Here is a 24468-nt window from a genome sequence, read left to right as displayed (position 1 = left end):
TGCATTCTCGTTGAATGCAACTGTGGTAGGTTGATGCAAAAAAAAATATTCCTCCAACTTATTTTTTACAGATTCGTATGAAAATTTTGATATCTACGAAAACGCGCAGCGCAAAGATCTACATTTCGCTGAAAACAGCACGTAAATCAGTTAAGCCGTTTAGGAGAAGTTCAGTGACATCACACGTACACAGGAATTATATATATAAAGATAATAAATAAATAAAAATAAAAAACATAAGTAAAATATCAAGTCATTTTTGCCTCCCATTATCATTAAAGGACATACAAAAAAAAATGTGACTTAGATCTCATCGAAAGAATAGAATTTCTAAATTTGAAAATCTACTAATTTATTAAACGGGCAACTTGGGGCAAACGTCAAGTCTGTGAAAAGTAATCAATCGTTACTAAAATCGCCGGGAAATTCGAACTGATCCAATGGAGGAAATCCGCTTTTAAAAACCGATTGAAATTCGAATAAATTATTAATTAGAACGACCCGACCGCGGGAATGTTCCGCCGGCCGATTCTGATTGAATTTCCCGCCATAAAAATGTGACCGGGCGTCGTCGTTCTCGCCAAGTCCAAACTAAAAGTTGGCCTCTCTGAGCGCGGGGCCATCTTGCCTTTGTCACAAGTTGCTAACTATCGGAAAAGTGCTTAATTGGAGGCTGAATTATTACATTTGTCTAATTCACATCTGCTCAAAAATAATTAGCGCCATAATCAGGTCCGATAGTCACGCTGATGTGAAAGTTCAGTGGTTTTTTAATTTTTGGAGCACCTGACTTCAGACAAGACGGGGATACAGCGTTCTAGACCATAGAAAGTTGCAAATTACGCCGGAAGAATGGATTGTAACATTTTAAAATTTTTTGAAGCAATACAGATAATACAACATTTTATTTTACGCACATAACTTTATGTGTATAAATTTTGTAGTCCCTGTATTGCTTCAAAAAAATTATCTTAATATATACAATTCCTCTGTACGTGTGATGTCACTGAACTCCTTCTAAACGGCTTAACCGATTTACGTGCGGTTTTCAACGAAATGTAGATCTTTGCACTACGCGTGTTCGTAGATATTAAAAATTTCAATCGAATCTGTAAAATATTATATTTTTTCATCGACTTACCAGGGTTGTATTTGACGAGAATGCACATACGAAAAAAATGGAAGGATGTTGTTTTTTTATATCCCAATCAGATTCTTTCCTTAAATTCCTTATAATTTCTTCCCATTCATTTCTTTTTAATAGAATTTTGGTAATGTTAAAATAATATTATCTGACATTGAATACATTTTTGAAAATCGCATTCGTATATAAAGTGCATCCCCGTTGGTGAGAAGAGCCGAGTTCAACATTTGCAAAAAGAATTCTATATTTTAAAATGAAATATTTTATAAAAATTATATTTGAAGCACTAACTTTGTGGTAATTCATTATAATAAAATAAATAAAACAACTTTGTTTAAAACACTATTTTTTATTTCCCACCGACCGGTTTCAAAGCAAACAAGCTTCTTTGTCACGGTTTACGTAACTAATGAATTGATTCCCTTTTTATTTTTATCATGTTCACTAAACACTACACGTGGACCCAATAAATCAAGTCGTTTTTCCTTACACGGGTGGTTATTTGATATCACTATTTTCGAAGTTAGACAGGAGAGGACTAAAATAAATATTGTTTATTTGGTTATTCATTATTATTTTCTTATTATGAATCGCTTTTTTAATTTCTAAGATTTCTAAGTTGTCTAATTTTAATATTTAATTTTCAACATGAAGTACTTTTAATCCAGTGTCTTTATTGAAGTTATTATTATTTTCTATCTGCGATTTGCGAATTTAGAAAAATTATTATTATTTAAGCATCTTAAGTGTTCTTTTACTCTAATATTAAAGTTTCTTTTAGTTTTTCAATGTAGATTGAATCGCAATCATAACAATTAAATTGTAAAACCTTGACGAAGAAGCTTGTTTGCTTTGAAACCGGTCGGTGGAAAATAAAGATTAGTGGTTAAAAACAAAGTTGTTTTATTTATTTTATTATATGAAATATTGTTTGTTTTAGAATTCAACTATAAACAAGTACCTAGGTACTTACTTAAATTCAATATTTGAATACTAATAATTTTTAGTTTTGGAATTCAATCATAAACAAGAACCTACTTCTTATCACGAAAAGTCTTTTTCCTAGATACTAGTAATCAAGCTAACGTTCGGGCAGGATAACGTCTGTCGGGTCCGCTAGTATCCGTATAAAAACGTTATTTTGACTTAATTGTGATTTTTTATGGTATCCAACGCTGTCTCCTCGCCTTGTCTGGAGTCAGGACCTCCAAACAGTAGCTAAATAGATATGTGGCCGGTAGCAGCCAGCGCTAATATATCTCTGGCTTAGCGCGGCGAAGCGCGGCGCGGCGCGGCGCGGAGCAGGTGTCCGGCGGGGGTTAATTGGATGCGGAAACAGTTGCGGCTCTTTTTGCGGGAAATTCATACATTTTCCCGCCGTGTGCATAATTCAATTTCGGAACTTTCGGATTAAAATGGCGCGATAATTCGGTTTGGTGACTTACGGCCGGTCAGTTTTATGGGCCCCGTTCTACTACGAGTAGGCACCACCTGAGCCGAATTTTCGACATAATATTCCATTTAACTTCATGTGTAATCAACTTACTATATGTTATTTTATTATAATTATTCTTATTTAACATATTACAACAGAGATGAAGAACATTTAAGAGAAGGTTATTTAGAAGTCTAGGCATCTACAAAGCTCAGAATATTGTTGATAAATTACCTGGTCCATGAAGAAGCATAGAAATTGAAAAAATAACAATTTCAGGCGTTGCCTAGTATGTATGTGAAATAATTCAATTAGATGAATCTCACCCGCATAAATAAAGGTTTCAGCTCTTTAACTTCACAAACATCAACAGATGAAAGAACTGAAGGAATATAGATGTTCAAATATAGGCAGAATGGTGAATGTTACACAGTGTGTAAAGTGGCCACTCAAACCAGCTATTGACAGGTCATAAGCCCTGTAGATGCCTAGACTTCTAAATAATCTTCTCTTAAATGTTCTTCATCTCTGTTGTAATATGTTAATATAAACAGCTCCCCAGGGAGTTGAATCCAGTCCTTGTCTACAAAAATTTGGACTAACTCAAAATATTGTACATTATTCTTATTAATGCAGTTCCGTTGTCCACAATAAGTGGTGACACGTATTCAAAACGTTTTTTTTTTTTGTTGTATGATTTCTTGCAGTATTAGTTTTCATTTGCTAATGTCATGGATAATACTTTCTCCGGAAATTGACGTCTGTAAGTTCAGTTTATTAAATTATCTTCAGGGATATAAAATTACGAATTCAAAAAGTTGGAAAGACTTTCATCAATTTAATACAATACGACATATTATAACTAACAGTATTACGCATAAAACATTGGTCTACATAAGAGCAACGTCCTTCAGTACATTAACTTCGTTTCTACAATGGAGAAATGAAAAACAACTCTTCTCTAACTCATATAGTGTCTATGCGGCTCGACTGTGGAATCATCTCCCTTCCACCATCAGAGATGTTACTACATTATCTCTGTTTAAATCACGTCTGAAGAAATATCTCCTTTCTCTTCCTTAATCTCTCCTCCTTTCCTTTTTCCTCTTGTTTTCTCTTTCCTATTGAGTAATAGTTTTGATTTAAGGTAATTTATAAACAAAAAAAGTTGTTTGTTTTTTTATAAATCTTTAGCTTTTTAATTTTTATTTTCTATTAAATATGTTCTGTAACTTGAATAATAAAAATAAAACTTTTATTTTATTGTTTGGTGGGAAGAAATTGCCATTTGGCAATAAGCCCGCCAATGTACAAATAACATTATGTACAAAAAGTTAAATAAATAAAAATAAATAAACAAACAAACGCTGCCTATAAAGAGACCACATCATCATCATCATTCCCTTTCTGCACCTAATGCTGCATAGGGCACTGCATTGTTACACCAATCGCAGAGTATCTTGATATGTTTTTTTACATGATGGTAAGATAATTTGACTTACGCTTCAGGTACCAGTCCTGGGACTATGAAATATTCTGGTGTGAAAACACCCTTTTAAATAAATATTTCATATGAACTATGTCGGGAATCGAACCCGAGACCTCTTGCATGGTAGGCAAACGCGCTGACTATTACACCACGAGGCCGACAAAGAGACCACAGGGCGTGATAACGCCATGTCAGCCCAAAGAGTCAGCTCAACCAAGTCAGCTCAACGCAGTCACTCCAGCATGTAGGCCAAGTGCAGTCAGTCCGACTCATCATCGCCGTTACCCCCGCGCTCCTTAACAAAGTGTCGTAACTTATTTAACATGCAATAAATACGCATCAAACACCAACCTCGTGTCTTCTGTCAATCTCCAACGGGGGTAGGAGCTCCGACCCCCAATAACAATCTTAATCCTACGTTAGTTATAAATTCAGTGATCATAATCCAAGGAACAAATTTAATATGGAGGGAATAGATACATTTACATTCAGTCCACTTTGGTTTGAAGGCAACACGGCATTTAATTTAATAATAAAATGGATTCGGAATTATTTTTTTTGCATCAAAATAGGCCCAATTACAGTGGTGAATTACATCACAGAACACCCAGACTTCAAATTTATTTTTCTGTTCTCACCGGGAATCGAACCCGGAACCTTACGTGTGTGAGTTAAGCGTCTTGACCAGTACACCACGGAGGCCCCCGGTTCGTTACTAGGAAATTAAAAAATGGAGATGTTATAATTCATAATAACATATAATAAAGGCCTATGGCGATCTCGCCAAAGCAATTAACTTTGCTGAAAATGTGCTGTATTATTATTAATGTATTTTTCGATAGCATAACATTTAACTGTAGTTAAATAAGAATTAAAAAACTTTATTTTACTTATTTGAAAAAAAAAATGTTTATTTATATTTTTTATATTATAAATTTAAGAATTTTCTATTCACTTATATCAAACACACTCACCCTGTCCATAAACCCACCCTCACAACCCATATACACTCACACACATATTCACATACCTACCAAAATCACATTCCACTCACTTACCCACGCATCCTCACACACAAAAACTCGCACACGTGCACTTATACATGTATTAATATCTAACTGAACTGGATTTTTAAAATTGTATTTATGTAGAAAACTGATTTCGATTTATTTTATGTTTTTTTTATAATGTTGAGTATATTTTTTGTATTGCTGTTGTTTTTCTGAATAAACAAAATTAAAATTAAAAAGCCATAAAAATAATTGATCTTTGAGTAAATTTTGCGTTTTCTTTAAAACATCGCCTTAATGGTTAATCTAATTATCTGGATTATTTCTTATCTGGATTGATAACGTCTGGCACTTATTAATCCGGATATTAGAGTTTTACTGTAGTTTGTTCTTTTTTTAGTATTATTTAAGTTTGTATATTTTTATCTCTGTAAAGTGGGCCACTCGAACCAGCAAATGACAGTTCATAAGCTCTGTAAATATTTAGACTTCCATATTGCTCATTTCTTTTGTAATATGTTAATAAAAATTCTCATTAAAAAAGTCAAATACATAAAATGTATCGAATGTGTGTTTTAACGTATATATAAATTCGCGTTATTTACACATTTGCAAACATATGTCAACCAGAACAAATATTTGAATATAATACGCCCATAAAACTGTTTGGCTTCTGGTTTGATTTGCCATAAATTGTAGAAAATTAACGAAATTTTGATTCAAATAGTTATGATAAAATTTATAGCATTGTTGATTCAATAAAAAACATTTATCATATGAGAAGTTTGCCTCGTAAAATCATTTGTATTTAAAAATGACATATTAGTTGTTAAAATAATTTTTATTCGTTTTTTCCCAAATGAAGAGAACAATTGGACACATTTTTTTTTGTCGATAATGTATTCTCCTTCATTACTTTACAACGAATCAGACAATATTTCGTAACATCTTCACCGTACACTGCGCAAATATCACGAGCAGCTTTGATGGGGTGGTGCGAGTGACACAGTTTTAATTAGTGTATTTGTTGCAAAAAAAATCAAAATTAAAATAATACTTAAAGCCCCGAGTCCCGATACAGACATCTACTGAAGAAATATTCCACAAATCACACATTATGACACCAAAGCAATTATACGCTAAAACAATACTCGCTTATAGATTCAAAAACTATTCTTACTTAAATGAAAGACATAACCTCAGCAATACAACACATAACTAGATCATCAACACAAAGACAACCTAAACAAATACAATCTAATACCACTTTCGGATAGAGGGGTTTTCAGTATTATGCAAATAAAATCTATAACCTACTTCCACTGTCTATAAAAACAATTTGAAATGAGAAAATGTATAAAAAGGCTATAAAAAATCGACAGTGGAGCTGGGTAGAAGTAAAATGGACTGTCTCATTCGCCCAAACTAATATTGAATCAACAGCTCCACAAATGTATAGTTTATGTTATGTTTTTGTTTTTTTATTGTGCGTTTTTTAGTATAAATAATATTGTTATACAAAAAGTAAATATAAACTTGAATACGTAGTGTTTAAAACTGTCTTAACATATTGTTGATTATCTCAATATATTAAGTCTTCTTTGTTTATTCTCACATGTAAAATAAAAAAAAGAAGTTTTTTGTTAAGTGTCCTCGGCACAGGCAACCCCAGTGAGGTCTCATTATTTTTATTAATATTTTTTGTTTATATGCTTAAAATAGAAAATAAAAAATTAATGGATGAATGAATGAAGAATTCCCTCGATTGAACTCGAACAGAGGGATATGTCGAAAATGCTTACATTCGTCTACTTGTCATTCCGTTTTGAAGGCATGTAATCAAATAAAATAATTTATGTAACGTAAAAGCAAACGCAACACCTTGTAGAGTAGAAAATTTTCTTTCGAATGATGTATTAACTTAATAATTTTGTTGTAGTTTTGGTGATAATTTTTATATTTGGAAAAAAAACGGACAAAACTTGTATTACCGCCAATATATGGGAGTTGCAGGATCATTGATCTTAAATTTTGTAACTATTACCGTCTTTTTGAATACCGGTTTCGAGACGAATCCGTCTCTTCGTCAGGACACTAATTATACTATCATTTAAATCTCACTATACACCTCCATAGTAGTTGCATAAAAATGTTAAACCAACTGGCTGATTGGACACATGCTACTAGAAACTTAAACCAACGTGCACTTAGCTTCTAGTGGCATGTCTCCTATCAGCACCTTGGTTTTTTATTTATGTGCAACTACTACAGTGAAGGCGCGGAGTGGGTTTTGCACATAATTAATATCCTGAAAACATATTTTTATCTTTTGTATTATCTGGCATTTTTTTTTGTAAAAAAAAAATGAGTTCTTACGATTTACCCAAATATTTCATTTTGAGGGCCATTTTTAACGTGTTGTAAATAGCTCACACTCAAGTTGGGGAAGAGTGGAATTCGAACCACGAACCTTTGAGCCGTGAGTCCGAGACACTAGCCACGGGACCACGCAAAATATGTCTGTCGTAGAATATTCATCCTAGTGATATTTTGGAAAAATTCAACTTTGTTCAACTTATTTACTTCAGAATTTCTTGGATGTTCAATATTTGTTCATTTATTTAATTTTTTAATTTTTTTTATTTTCTTTTATTTAGGAAACATACAGTACAGTTACAAAGTTTTATATTTTAACACAATTAAACTTAAATCTAATGGACCAGCGAAGTTTCCATATTATAATGTAATTAGATGTAAGGTTATTAATTAAAGTACAGAAAAGAGAAGGAAAAAAAACATAAATAGAAGTTAATTAAAATTAAAGTAAAAAATGAAGAAACTTGGAAAAAGTAATAAAAGTTAAGAATTAAAATAAAGAATAAAAAACATGCTCAGATGCAAAAATAATAACATTTTTTAAAAAGGAAAAACATAAATATACACGTACATATTTTAAGGGATTCAAAGAAACGATGAGACGAATCATTAAATAAGAAAATAAATTTAAGTCGATTTAAAAACATCTTCAAAATTAATGACACATCGTAAGAGCAGCAATATATTGATTTTATTTACATATACAATATAAGTAATTAAATATAGTTCAAAAGTATAAAAACATGTGAATGCAGCAGAGAAAAAAGAAAGAATAACAGGTATAGATAATATTTAAAATAGCAATATAAGGAGAAGATTATGTACGTGTTTTAAAATTTCGTTGATGCTCAACTAAATTCACTTACGTATTCTCACATATTTATTTCAAAACTTCCTTTAAGCAAATCGTATTCACGTGAGAATGTCTTTTGATCAAAATGAACTGAGAATCCTGTTGACAATCCTGCCGGCAAACTTAATACTGTGTGTAAGTAGGTTCCTACTGATACAAACATACCCTTAGACGGCAATAACAACTCGTACTTCGGAGACAAATGACTGGCTTTGTTTGCGGATCGAGTTGGTTCGTCGAAACTGTATTATTGTGTAGGAATCATGCATTATAATACCTTTTGTGTATGTATATATGTATATGTGCTCGTTAGTGATGCGCCTAACCGATTATGATAATTCTATCATGTGATTATATTCGCTAACCTTTTATCGTAACTCACTAGTCTTCGTTTAACGGTTTAAACTGACAGTTACAACCGAGTGTGGGTGTGTTTAACATAAAAACTGACTATATTTTGAGTTCTAAAATTAGTTTACAGACATTAACATATACCGTCGACTGCAATTCATCACCGTGTAACTCAAATTTTGGTCAAATTATCCATATTTAATTATGATCTTAGAAGACGGAGTTTTAGTCCCAACACTTGTGTATGGAAGTGAAACATGGAACTGGCAGAGGAAGGATGAAAGCCGAGTGAACGCGGTTGAAATGCGATCTCTTAGACGACAGAGATGAAAACGTTTTTTTATGTGCGTTCAGTGAAATTACGTTTTTTCAACTTTTAGGTAAATCTTACTTTGATTTACATAAAGAGGCATTCCATTGTGGCTGGTGGGACGTTTGATTCCAGAATTTGACCAACTTTGAGTCGTAGCTATGTTAACAGAATTCATACAATGGTAAAATATTTGAATAAAAGAAGATAAAGAACCGTTTTATTGTACTGCTTTAAAAAAAAAAAAGACGAAAAGTCAATATTATCTGTGGAATTATTATTTAAATGGATTTGACTGGTGGGACACTGGAAAATTCCTTCTACCTTTGTGCATTTGAAGACGAATTTATGTCAAACTACTCTATATAAATGACAGATAATCATGTAATATGAAACACTTACGTTTTATTAAAATTGAAGTCTAATAATAGTTGTATCGGTTTTCACCTAAAGATTCGGATTTTCTCATTCCAAGTATGACAGGCGCCGTGGCGCAGGGCGCAGTTGGTAAGACAGCTAACTGTGAAACTAGCGTCGCTGGTTGGATTCCCGCCAGTTGCAAGAAGAAAATCCTAGAAAGATTTTTTCTCAGTTAGTCTGGGTGTTGTGGCATATTTATTATAATTTCCTTCCATATCCTATTTCACATCTCCTGACAAGCCTCTAAAGAATAGGCTTAGCGGGTTATTCCTTAATAATAAAAAAAATATTAGATATATTATTTTCATAAATCATTAGATAAGTGATGAAAATTTTGCAATATCTTAAAGGATATGTTTTCTCTCCCTCGAAACTAATATTTTCATTACGACAAGCGACTTTGAGACACGCTAGTGCGTGTCACCTAGTAGTGACTAGATCTCCGATTTCGTTTATAATTGATTTCCACCTAAACATTCGGATTTTCTTATTCCAATTATGAATTATTAGATATTTTCATAAATCATTAGAAAAGTGCTGAAAATTTTGTAATATCAGAAAGGATATGTTTTCTCTCACTCGAGGCTAACATTTTCGTTATGACAAGCGACTTTGAAACACGCGCTAGGTGACTAGATCCTTTTCCGTAACGGGTTATCCTTCAATCACAACAATTTGTTCATAATCGATTTTCCCCTAAACATTCGGATTTCTCATTCCATTTATGAATTATTATATATTTTTATAAATCAGTTATGCGCATCACTAGTGCTGTCTCATGTTATACTGAAAACGTGCTTCTTTATTTATTGGTGCCAAATATGTCTCTAGTCTCCATTTACAATCTCATTGTATTAATAATAAATATCAACAATATTTTGAGTTTGTCCAAATTTATGTAGACAAGGACTGTATTCAACTCCCTGGGGAGCTGTTTATATTAAAATATTACAACAGAGATGAATAACATTTGAGAGAAGGTACTATGGAAGTCTAGGCATCTACAGGGCTTATGACCTGTCAATGGCTGGTTTAAGTGAAGAAGTATAGAAATTGAAAAAATAATATTTTCAGGCGTTGCCTAGTATGTAGGTGAAATAATTCAATTAGATGAATCTCACCCGCATTAATAAAGGTTTCAGCTCTTTAACTTCACAAACATCAACAGATGAAAGAATTGAAGGAATATGGATGTTCAAATATAGGCAGAATGGTGAATGTTACACGGTGTGTAAAGTGGCCACTTAAACCAGCCATTGACAGGTCATAAGCCCTGTAGATGCCTAGACTTCCGTATTACCTTCTCTCAAATGTTCTTCATCTCTGTTGTAATATTTTAATAATAAATATCTTTGCAATATGTAACCCTAACCAAATACGCGGAATTTCAAATAAAGGAATGATCAATTTATTTAATATTTGCTAAAATAACTTAGACTTTTTCTGGAATAGTAATGAAAATAAACTAACGATTAATATTTTCTTATTGAAACTTCTTGAGCGAATTCTATTGTTATTTTTTATATGTTTTTTTATTATTATTTACTAAATATAATGATTTTTTTTACAAAGGTAATTTAAGAGTCCTTCTCACTAGGGAAACCTGTTCTGAGGAGGACTGTACAGTGTTTTTTTTTTAAATTTCTTTTTTGCTAATTTTCTTCAGTCAGATTTTGATTTCTCTTTTGAAATATTTTTTGTTATCAGTTACCTTAATGTTATGTTAAAGCATACTAAATAATTTCGTAGAAAAATAATCCTTGTACCTTCATTATTATTATTTATTTATTTTACGGCACAAGTGCCTTTTACAATATAAAATATAACAATATAATGAGTATTTGTCCAAATGTTATGTTAAAAGGCACAATATTCACATTAATATTATTTCTTGCCCATGAATAATAACCTGTCTTTTTTAAAAGTTATAAATGTTTTATTTAATGCATAAAATATGTTGGTTTTATTTCATTATTTTGTTGTATTAAATATTTCGTATCAATAATTTAGCAAGTGACCGTCGGCCATTGCTGACTGTTACTTACTTTCATATTGGTGTCATAGTGGTTAATAATAAATGTTGTTTGAGTTGATTTTCACAGAACCACAGAAAAAATAGTAATTTTTAATTATATTATGTACTTATCATCATCATTCCCTTTCCGCACCTAATGGTGCATAGGGCACTGCATTGATACACCAATCGCAGCGTATCTTGATTATTTTCGTTAAATGAAGGTAAGGTGATCAGTCTTACGCTTCAGGTACCAGTCTAGGGACTATGAAATATTCTAGTTTAAAATCACCCTTCTAAATAATATTTCATATAAACCATGTCGGAAATCTAACCCGAAACCTCTTGCATGGTGTGCAAATGCGCCAACCATTACACCGCGAGGCCGACAACTTATAATATGTAATTACAAATTAATGAACATTTTTTGTAGATTACACATATTTTTTTTATTTAAATTTCATTGATAAACCCTTACGGGTTACATACATTTAACAAAATATTTTTACTTTTAAAATTCACATTATACTGTTAATAATGATATTTTTAACGTCTTTTGTTTAGTTTTGTCTGGTAGTTTATTGTATAATTTTAGTCCATGGTTTATTATGGTATATTGGCGGCCTCCGTGGTGTAGTGGTCAAGACGCTTGACTCACGCACGGAAGGTTCCGGGTTCGATTCCCGGTGAGAACACAAAAAATAAAAAAATGTGATTTTTCTCAAGCCTGGTTATTCTGTAATGTAATTCACCACTGTAATTGGGCCTCCTGGCCTGTTGTGGTGCAAAAAAAAAAATGAAATGAAATGAAATGAAAATTAGTCTCGATTGTCCTTTTCTCGTTTTAAAAGGTTGCATATGATAGTTTTCTGATATTCTCGTATTGTGTTCATGTTTACTACAGTTTTTATCAAGTTTTAATTCTTCGTCTACAATTAATAAATTACGGCTCGCCACTGCTGGCTTCCAGCCTTAGATATAAAATTCCTCTTCCGGCAATTTGTTAATCGGCCTCATTATTTTTTTCTTTCCCTGCGACTTGTTCACCGGCCTCGTATGTATTTTTTTTTATTTCCAGCGACTTGTTCACTTTCCTCATTTTCTTTTCTCCTTTCCAGCGACTTGTTCACCGGCCTGCGCTGCATCCACTCGTACACGAAGCGCTGCATGTCGCCCGAGCAGCGCGGGCACTTCGGGCGGCTGTACCGCGGCACGGGCGCCGCCGTGCGCGACCTGTGCACGCCGGGCGACTACCAGACGCGCTTCCTGCGTCACGCGCCGTGCCTCAAGGGGTTGCGCTCGCAGTACGAGCGCTGCGCGGCCGCTTACCAGGTATTTTGGAAATAAAATTAACAAATATAATCACACTTATTCCCATACATAATTTATGTTCGTACTTTTTGCTTTTATTTTTTTAATATTTTCTTTATTTCCTGTAAAAGCATACAAATCTCATATGCAAAGAATAACCCGAAGGTGAAGACAATAGAATGTACTTTCCTCACCTTAAGTATTGTCTCTGAATACGGGTATAAGACAGTTTTCAACGTCAACTGACTATATCTTTTTATATATTTAATATTACGCTTCCAAATTTTGATACAAATTTGAGTTTACGTTTCAGGTTACAGAAGCATACCACATATGTGGACATATTAATATCCTTCAATTATTTTTTTTAGTTGTCCCAATTTACCTGCAAATGCTGGAACCTTTAAATATTTTATTATTCCTAGGCCGCCGTGGGTGCGTTGTCTGGCAACTCCACGGGCCAATCGGGAGACAAGCTGAAGACGCTATGCTGGTGAGTTCAAATTATTCATGCTACAAAGTTTTTTTTATTTTTATTTATTTTATTTATAAATCATAAAACACAAAATATTTTAACAGTATAATACATATGAATTACATTCCCACAGCTCAATTCGGGACTTAAATAATATTAACATAAAAAACACATATTCAGAATAACAAAGAATCAAAGCAAGTTTGGCATCTTTATAACTAAATATAACACAACAATATATACGCCAAAAACCTATTCTTACACAAGCAGAATAAATATATAAAAACGCTTTTAAGAATGAAGAAAGTGGTGAATCTACTAAGGGAGATAAGGTCGTTAACATCACATGCCACGCAGACGATGCAACCATAGTGGCAGTGATGATTAAAACATATCCATCTCAGTTAGTAAACATCTGGATGCCTAAGAAATGTCGTATGGTACGATGAACACATGCGTATTGGAAACATGATTCGGATATACAAAACGTGTACCAGACCAATCACGGTGTATGCAATTGAGGCGAAGATAGATAGAGAGAAAAGAAAAAATACGAAATCCAAGTAGAAAAACTAAATAGAAAAACTAAATTACTGCTCAGAACGTCAGAAATGAAAGTACTAAGGGCAATCGCAGGGAAACCCCTAAGGAGCATATTCCGGAGTCAAGAAGTTAGGCGGAATTACGATACCCAGGACATAGTTAATTAAATATGAAGAGATTACGTCAACAATTCTCTTAATGGACAGCTCCAAAATCCCCTTTACCATGGCCTACGAAATCCCAGCTGTTCGCCGTCTGCCCGGAAGACCACCAAGGAGAGGGAAAAATAGCTGGAACTCAAAGTCTCAGGAGTTAGCTTTTAGCTGATACCAGATCAACCGATCTTAACCAAGAAAAATAAGAAGCTTTCAGAAAGAATTTTCACTCAGATCTTCCAAGAAAAGGTTTAGGTAGAAGGCCTTGAGAGCTACGATTTGCAATTTACGCATTTTATTTTCTTTAATTTTGGTCGGTAGTTTATTATACAGCGTTCGAGAGATATTCTTTAAGGACTTTTTACTAAACGGAACTTTTTGACGTTCCAAATTCAATGTAAACGGAAAGGGGCGTAATTTTGCAACAAAAAAGCCTTAATCTGCAAAAATCAAGACAGTGAGAATAAACGCAGAACAATTAATATTTTCAAATGAGAAAAATTACTGCTACCCGAAATTGAACATTAAAAGTTTTCCTTGGACATTAACAACCGTTTTTTTTAAATTGTGTTTTTATTTATCAAAAAATAAGATACAAAAAACAAACATTAATAATAAAAAAACACGCTAAGCCGCGATACCGGCTTGTCAGCAGTTTTTTTCTTTTTTTTTAACAGAGAAAAACCAAATAAAATATATAGATCTTATACCTTTTTATATAAATTTAACCAGGTTGTGGTCCCGTGGTACTCACGGATTAAAGGTGTACTCACGGGTCCGAAGTTCAAATCCCACTCTACCACAACTTGATTTCTATTTTTCCAGCACTAGTTATTTACGATCTTTAGGGAATAGTCTAAATATTAAAACATTTCGGCAAATAATAAGAACTCAAGCATTTCTCTTTTTACTTTTTTATCAAGATACGCTGCGATTGGTGCACCAATGCAGTGCCCTGTGCACCATTAGGTGCGAAAATGGAATTATGAATGATGGTGAATATCTTTTTTGATAAATTACACGTGTTAGCTTACAAAATATAGAAAGATTAGTGAAAATACGTGCTAAAAAAACATGAAAAAATGCTAAATGAATATTTATGTTAATTTTTTATTTTAATTTTGTTTGTTCAGAAAAACAACAGCAATACAAAAAAATAAACACAACCTTATAAAAAAAAAACATAAAATAAAGCCAAATCAGTTTTCCACATAAATACAATTATAAAAATCCAATTCAGTTAGATATTATTATAACAAATTACAAAATAGATGAAGAACGCTTACGAGAAGGGAAAATAGAAGTCTTGGCATCCACAGGGATTATGACCTGTCATTGTCTGGTTTAAGTAGCCACTTTACACACTGTGTAGCATGCACCAGTCTGCCTATATTTAAAAATCTGCATTCCTTAAATTATTTAATCTGTTGGAAATAAAGAATATTTTCAGCGCTGCCTAGGATGTGGTTGAAATAATTCAATCAGATGAATCTCACCCGCATCAATAAACGTTTCAGCTCTTTAACTTCACAAACATAAACAGATAGAAGAATTGGAGGAATATAAATGTTTAAATATAGGCAGAGTGGAGAATGTTACACAGTGTGTAAAGTAGGCGTTTAAACCAGCCAATGACAGGTCACAAGCCCTGCCTAGATGCCTTGACTTGTATATTCGCTTCTCAGAAGTGTTCTTTATCTCTGTTTTAATATGTTAATATTAACAACTCCCTAGGGGGTTGAATCCAGTAAAGGCCATAATAACTTGATAACAACTTGAACCGGCCCTAAGGAGTTTATCGAGATTGATAGATTCGCATAATTTATCGGAGATATAAACCTTTTTGACTAAGAAACAATTCAGTACAACGGATTTACAAGACTCAATTAAAAAAAATGGGCGTTTGACAAAGTCTATCATTACATATCCCCCCCGCGAAATGTTGGCACGATCGATCCGATGTTTAGCGCTAACCAATCTAACTTGTGCAATAACCGAGTCTCCAAATTAAGGTAATACACTTTTATGTCCTCTAATCAGCCATTATCATCAGGTATGCTGAAATACGAAACAGGGGCCTATTTGGAACTCATTTCCTTGTTTTGTTCAGCAAAGTATTTTGTAATATTATCACGGGGTGGCAGCTAAACGCACTTACATTCTGCCCTGTACACGCTGCGACAAAATTCGGTAGATATTTTCTTTTATTATTTTTTTCAGATTTTTTTTATTTCTTTATTTTTATAATTTATTTCTACTCATACTCTCACACATCACAGAATTGAGAGGGTTGTTGTAAAATACATTAATGTTCTTCAATGTTTTTAAGAAGAACATCCCTTGCTGCACACTGCCAATACGTGTATTCTATAACATTGTACCTTTCAATTGCGCAGGAATAATCGCTTTCGACTTGTTTTTTCAATGTATTTATTTATTATACATATACAGTTTATATACATTCAGGGCCAGTTTTATAAACATCCGTTCGTTAACTTGATACCATTTTTAACTAATATTTGGTATACCGGCCGATTATTGCGTTTTATAAACGTTCGTAGCGTTACGAGCCGTTAAATCTATGGTTAAATGGTTACTGACCGATTTTGGCCGGTTAAATGCATTACGATCCGTTACCTTCAGCGCTGCTACCGTATTTGACATGACAGTTGTTTTATCACATTGTTATTTGATCAAATCTCCGCCCAAGTAATATGCAGATAGTCATTATTTTGGGATTTAGTTGAATTACCAGTTTTATATGTCTTTTACTCTGCGTGGTGGTATAAAATCAACTTTAGGCTAATAGATAAATACATTCAGCAGTTAATTTTTTAAAATTTTAAACATGGTTTATTGATATAAATATATACTAAAATGACAGATAATAGTAAAAACTATCCATCGTACCTGCTCGCTTTTAATAATTTTAATTTAAATTCATAGTACTCTCAATTCATAGTTCTTTTTTGGGTAAAAACTTCATTCAAAATTGTCGACTATTTGCATTTGATGTATTTTTTCATTCAATGCGAATGCGCACTGTTCGCATTTGACATAAAGAGCTTAGATAAAAAGTTTTTCCATAGACAATTGACAGAAAAATTTCAATTTCTATGAAAATGCTTACCGGCGACCGTCCGTTAACAAAAATGGTTTATAGAACACAAAACCGTCAGTTATCGTAACGAACGGCCAACGGTTCGTTACACTTACGGAAGTTTGATTAGATGTTAATAAAATAAAACCGGCCCTCAGTAGACAAAAGTGTTTAGGTAGTTAAGTTTGGGTAAGGACCCCATATTGAGGGACATAACGCGATCCCTTGCCCGGGGCTACGGGTGAAGACATTAACGGTTGTGATGGCGGAGATGAAGTTCATCAGTACGGTGGAAGAGGCGTAAGGTTCACAAATCTTCTCTCATGCCACCCTGACATGTTTCGGGCTGTGGGCTGTTGGAAGACAGCGGCGCTGCGCCGGGCAGGACGTTGTGTCGAAGATGGCAGCGGAGGAACAGATCTAAACGTTGGCATCCTAAGCCCCAGTTAGCAAGAGGAATTACTGTCTTGACATTATGTGGCAACCGGCCGTAAAAATCGAAACTAAACGTCAAATCTCCTAGTCCGACGTGTAGACTAGGAGAGCTGACTCAAGTAAATGGGACATACCCAAACCGTTTGATTCGAGAAAATAAATGACAAATATGACATATTGTTAGTTTTATACTATTTCTACGATGATTGGTTTAAAAAAACATGCAATAAAAGAAGGGAAAAACAAAATCATAGCAAAGAAAAAATAAGTTTGGAGCATCAAAAAGAAAATTGAAATAATGAAACATCTAAGTATGAATTAAATAATAGAGCAGATCGATTTGTGATGAAAGTAATTGACAATATCATGTCCACTAAAAAATATTTAAGAATATTAACAAATAATGGTATACACAACCCCTGTGTGAACTTAAGAATATAGAGATGACTCATTGAATCGGGTTGTGGTCCCGTGGCTAGTGTTGCGGACTCACGGATCAGAGGTCCGAGATTCGAACCCCACTCTACTCCAACTTGATTTCCATTTTGTTGAAAATGGTCACCAAAATTAAAATATTTGGATAATTTATAAGAACGCTAATATTTATTTTTAAAAAATTAATACAAAGTTGCTCAAATAATTCAATCTAATGAAGAGTCGGAAACATGAAAAATTAACAAATGCAGTGCGTCGGAAATTAATAATTTATAATATAGTAATTAAAATTATTTTTCTTTATGTTGATTATCAGTTAAAACTAGTTCATTTCATTTTATGAATTTGTTCAACTATCCATAAAAAAAAAGTTGGATTTTTAAATTGAAAATATTATTAATAAATATCATAAATCGAACTTAGATTTATTTATGCTTTATTAAGTTAGTTCGTAACATCAATATAAACATTTAATAATCTTAGATTTTATATCAAAGTTTATTAAGACTTTTCATATCTTTAATTTTTTCGGGATTCCCTCATTCTACAGCTTTAAACCCTTGTATAGTGAATTTTGAGACTTTGTTTTTCTCCTTGTTTGATATCACATATACCCCTGTTTCCTTTCTATTTTTTCCCGAAATATTATGTATTTTTTTGTTACACCGTGTATAAAAATAACAGTTTGTGCAACTTACGCTTAACCGCTAACTAGCCGCTATACAACGGAACTCCATTACCTTAATCCTCCAGCTACAGTTGACCCGGCAATTAGTTTAAGTATAGAAACATAACTGGCTCGTTTTAAGCTCTTGACACCGGGAGGGTTATGGGTCTATTCTCGTAAGATAATCTTATTTTTCTTTGACCCTTCACCCTCCTAATTACGTTATTTGGCGTGAGGGTATTTATGATATCGTATTATTCATCAGATTTCCCACACAAAAATAACCTTTTAATTTATTTTATTTCGTTAAACCAACACAGTCAAATAAATAAACAATACATATAGAATAACAAGACGAATTACGGGTTTCACATAGGAACAGAATTATAAAAAAACAAAACGTACAATTCGCTAGGAGTGAAAGAAAGTGGGATGGAAAAACCGTGAAGGAAAAGGAAAAGTAAGAAGAAAGAGTAAAGAAATATAAAACAATGTAAAAAGAAATATAAATATACACATACAACATACACACAATTTTTTTTTTTTTTCATTTTAATTATTTATTGACAATTCTTGATGGATTTCCATTGTAATTATGTAATAACTTATATTTCCATATAAGTTATTAATTTAAAAAATACTTGGTACACTTCCACTTATTAATTTTGACCAATTAGCGCTTTCTAATGGGCATCTTCAGACTGGTGAATATTAAACAGTGTAAGGGTAATTTATATAAAACTAAATATTATCTTAAGTGTAGGTACATTTAAAAATAAGTTGAAAAAGATACAATACGCAATATTGCAATGGAACAGAGTGAGACAAATTATTGAAACATGTGTTGGCGGTGTACTTTAAGAGGATATTCTATTATATGAAAAATATTTATTGTTTTGTTACAATGTACAGGGTCTAACTAAGGGGGCTAATAAGGGTGAGTTTTTAAATTCTATCTGCTGATTTAATAAAATTGTATCGCTATTATTTTTTATCCTATTTATTTCTAAAATTTCTAATCTATCTAACTTTTGACCTTTATGTTCTACATGTAAAATTTTTATGTTTTTGTTTTATCAAAAGTATGTTGAAATTCATTTAAATGTGATGCATCTTTTTCTATTTTTTTTTAAATGTACCTACACTTAAGATAATATTTAGTTTTATATAAATTACCTATACATTGTATAATATTCACCAGTCTGAAGATGCCCATTAGAGGGTGAAAGCGCTAATTGGTCAAAATAAATAAGTGGAAGTGTACCAAGTATTTTTTAAATTAATAACTTATATGGAAATATAAGTTATTACATCATACATACATACATACATTTACACACACATTCATATATACTCGTATTATATCAGTGACATTTATCCACAGGGAAGCATTTTTAACCACTTCCATTATAGTGAAAGTAAATTATTCTATCAAATCTCAAAAGAAACACTCCCACACTACCACAAGTCAAACTAGAGGATGGGTCATGGGGTCTATCACAAACTCTGAATTCGGGCAAAGAAATTTCAGGTTTCTGGACCCCAAAATATTCAATATGTGGTAACAAAAGATTGCAAATCCATGACCCGGATTCAATTTAATAAATTTGAAAAAAATTGGTTACTGGGTTAAGGTCGAGAAAAATCGTAAAATTTACTTAAAATACATTCCTAAATAACAAATTATATAACTTTATAGTAAATTAGCAAGTAAGTAGTAATGTTATTGATTATTTTTTGCATAAAAATGTCTGCCTTAAAACAGGTTGTACCTAGTTAGGCAGACTAGAAATGATCCAGAGAAATCTATTACCTAAGTGTGTATGTAGTAGATAAAGTAATTGTTATTTTTGTTAATAAACTTTGATGATTATTATTATTATTATTATTATTATGGGTGATTTGTCGTTACTTACGGCTATGTACGTAAAGAAAGAATCGAATCATCTATGTAGAGCGAAAGAGCAAGGAACATTTGTTTTGTTTACTCGTACCAGTTCGATTTGGCGTTTAAAAATTTGCTTCTAAAGGAACATTTTTTTAAAAACATCTAAGGCATGTGTGTGTCAATCCTTCGCTGTATGCGTGCGTCTGTGTGTACGCACTTCTTAAACATTTGAAGTAATGCGAGGTTTGCATGCTGCGTTCGCTGATTGGCTGGCCAAAATACGAACACAATAACTCGCAGAACAAAGAGCGCGATATTTAAAATAGTTTGACGAGTTAGTTTGATGGTTTGATACGATCGATTTTCAAATGTTTTTAGACACGTATAATATTGCTTCTACAGGCGGATCCTGGATCTGTTCCTTTATCAGCACAGCGCAAACCATGGCTTGCATGCACCAATGTCCCGATTGTGTCGCATTGTAAACTCGAGGCAAGATCTGGACTTTTTGTGGTGCAAGTCTTTCTAGATTTCAACCATCACTAACATAGACCAGATCTTGTCTTGAGGTAGTAATCAATATTAATTTTTTGTCCTAGCTTTAATTTTCTTTAGTTGTATTTTATTTCAATTGTATTTATTTATTTAACTTTTTGTACATAATGTTATTTGTACATTGGCGGGATTATTGACAAATGGCAATTTCTTCCAACCAACTAATAAAATAAAAGTTTTATTTTTATAATTCAAGTTACATAACATATTCAGTAGAAAAAAAAGATTAAAAAGCTGAAGATATATAAAAATAGAAATAAACGTATTTGTTTATAAATTACCTTAAATCGAAACTATAACTCAATGGGAAAAAGGAAAAAAGAGGAAAGAGGAAAAATAAAAGGAGGAGAGATTAAGGAAGAGAAATGAGATGTTTCTTCAGACGTGATTTAAACAGAGATAATGTAGTAACATGATGATGAGGAGGAGATGGTGGATGGGAGATGATTCCACAGTCGAGCCGCATATAGCCGAGCCACATGAGTTAGAGAAGAAAGAGGAATTGTGGATGGGTATTAAGAGAGTGCCTTGAGAATTGTACCTGTACATATTAAAAATAAATGTATTTACCATTGTTAAGTGGACTAAATTAGTCCGTAATACATAAATAATAATAATTATTATTATTTTTGGTGTTACTATCCTTAAGACCATTAACACATCACACCAAAAATCCACCCGGCCCGATAAAGAGCATGGCTTGGATTGACTTTTATCGTATTTTATTTTTTAAAATTTAAAATGGCAGGTAAACCCACGAACCAGAACACCATGAGGCCGACTCATGTCCACTCAATTTTCTTTTGCAGAATTTTTACGCAAGAGTAGCTGAATAAATTTTATTTATTTATTTACGGAATTATTCAATCCGTTTAACAAAATTAAATACACGTTTAAAAAAAAATATAAACAAGAACAATTGAATTAAAGAAAAGTAAAGCTACGATAATAAAATAATAAATAATACCTCAAGACAAAATCTGATATATCTTAGTGATTGTTTAAATCTAGAAAGACTTCCAACAAACTGAAATGGTTCAAATTAAGACAGCGAAGAGACTATCACTCCCTATCACTTCTGTTCAATGTACTTCATAGACCTAACGCTCCTATATACCTCCGTGAAAAATTTCAGCGCTTATCAGTTCATGGTTTACCTCTTCGTTCTAATTCTCAAAGCACTCTCTTAATACCCATCCACAATTCCTCTTTTTTCTCTTACTAATATAGTGTCCATGCCTCTCGACTGTGGAATCATCTCCCATCCACCATCAAAGATGTTACTACAGTATCCCTGTTGAAATCACGTCTGAAGAAACATCCCCTTTCTCTTCCTTAATCTTTCCTCCTTTCCTCTTTCTTTTCTTTTCCTTTTTCCAATTGAGTAATAGTATTGATTTAAGGTAATTTATACACAAATACATTTATTTACATTTTCATATATCTTTAGCTTTTTTTAATTTTTATTCTCTATTAAATACGTTTTAACTTGAATTATAAAAATAAAACTTTTATTTTATTGCCCGCCAATGTACAATTAACATTCTGTACAAAAAGTTGAATAAAAAAATACAAAAAAAAAAAACAGAAAAGATAACATATAATTATTATTTATTTTTTTAAACACTTTATATACATATTTTAATTTCAATTTCATTTTATTTATTTTAAAAACTTTTATGTACATAACAAAAAAATTCAATGCATACATAAAACGAAAAAATGAACACTAAAATTTAAATATACAAAAATGGTAAAATAAAAAATACCCAGCAATTATAGAGAAAGAATGCAATCCTCTCTGAACTTTTTTTCACTAATATGAAAGATGTCAATATCCGAAGAGATACGGTTGAGTAAAGACATTGCTCTTCCTACTGGCATTACCATCGGCAGGTTGGTTCTGCAAGCAGGAAGATAAAACAGCTTAAGCTGTCTATGTCTAAGGTAGTCATTAGGAACATAAAGAAAAATACTCTCCGTTATACCTATGTTGATCGTAATACCACGGATCAATCGGAAAAAATACATAAGCAAGTATGCATTTCTTCTTTTCTCCAAACTATTGTAGCCAAGCATTCCCAGTATGAAGTCAGACGGGTACAACCACGGATAATATCCGCACTCCCTTAAGTAAAGATACCTCAGAAATTTCTTCTGAACCATCTCCATCCTGAACAATATATATACGTATAAGGGCGGGCATATTGCCTTAAGGCAATTTCTTCCTACCTACCCAAACCGTTCAGCTTGAGAAAATTACAAATACATGGACATATTGAATCTTACAATTTTATACAAACATTAAAAACAAAGATTAACAAAATAAAAAATATATAAAACATTAACACTTTACTACGAATTTAAAAAATCAACACTATACTATGGAGAGAGGAGAGGGGATGGGAAGGAAAGAAGAAGTATAAAGGAACAATTTAAATATTTAGATAGTGACATTTCAATCTTGACTTAAATGTAAATAAAGAAGGGGCGTCTTTAACATTAGTGGGTAGATTATTCCACAATCGAGCGGCTACTACTGTGAAAGAGGAGGCAAGAAAATTAGAGCGATGACAGGGTATTAAAAGGGTTCTCTCGTTACTAGAACGAAGAGATAGTCCGTGTTGTGAAAGAGGTTCGATGAGTTCTCTCAGATAAACAGGTGAAGTGGGATTATTTAAAGTATTGTTTTTGTTGGTTATTTATATTAATTACATTTTAGTATACACAAAAGATGTCAATTCACCCCAATCGCACCGTGTCGTGTGGATTGGACGATACGTGTCAAATGGGCCATTCTCTGTAGGATATCAGGCAGCTGGGTTGTTTATTTAAAAATTCCAGCGATAGTGAACGGCAGTATGTTAAAATCGACAATATTAATTATAATTTCTTTAACTTGTAAAAATAATACTTTTTTAATCGTAATATTATCAAAAATGTAAATGACTAAATAAATATCATTGCATCATGATATATTATTTTGATTGTTTATCATAATTTATAAATAATTATGTGACGTTTTAGTCTTACTTAATAAGCGATTATCAATTAAGTAAAAATGTACATTTGATTGTTGTAATCTAGATTGAAATATTGTATTATTAATTTAATCATACGAGTACGTCAATATTTATTTAAAATTCAACTGATTTTATTGCCACTACAATCAAACTTACAGATATAATTACGAGATTGTATTATTAATTTAAAAGAATATTTGATTTACTGATAAGAAAATAAGAAATATACAAGGTGTTTGGTAGATTGTGGAACAAAAAAAACTGTCAATAGAGGGAGTTATTTTGAACAAATTTGCTGTAGTGGCCGGCTCCTAATTGTCACCAATTTATTGTTATGATTTTGTTTATTTTATTTGTCATTTTCCCAGATTTTGATCTTGTGCCTTTAATAAAAAAAAATAGAAGGATTGTATTAGCTTTAAATAAATTTAGTTGTGTTGTACCGTTGTACTTGAGTAAACATTAGGTGCAGATAATTC

At 32.4% G+C, this 24468-nt stretch overlaps 1 protein-coding gene across 1 annotated transcript in view; it reads left to right on the top strand.

The window, feature by feature from the left end:
* Window positions 1-24468, top strand: part of LOC148281504 (uncharacterized) — a 291633-nt gene that overhangs the window by 250450 nt on the left and 16715 nt on the right. Inside the window, exons 3-4 of the mRNA XM_088226622.1 lie at window positions 12521-12734; window positions 13139-13206. Coding sequence (XP_088082748.1) covers window positions 12521-12734; window positions 13139-13206 — 282 coding nt within the window. The remainder of the gene's footprint in view (window positions 1-12520; window positions 12735-13138; window positions 13207-24468) is intronic.

The sequence above is a fragment of the Micrasema longulum genome, unplaced genomic scaffold (genome assembly GCF_059751315.1).
Source record: "Micrasema longulum isolate JH-2025_06_02 unplaced genomic scaffold, ASM5975131v1 h1tg000452l, whole genome shotgun sequence".
NCBI classification, from domain to species: Eukaryota; Metazoa; Arthropoda; class Insecta; order Trichoptera; family Brachycentridae; genus Micrasema; species Micrasema longulum.
The sequence above is the reverse complement of the archived record's forward strand: the minus strand, read 5'-3'. Positions and strand labels throughout refer to the sequence as shown.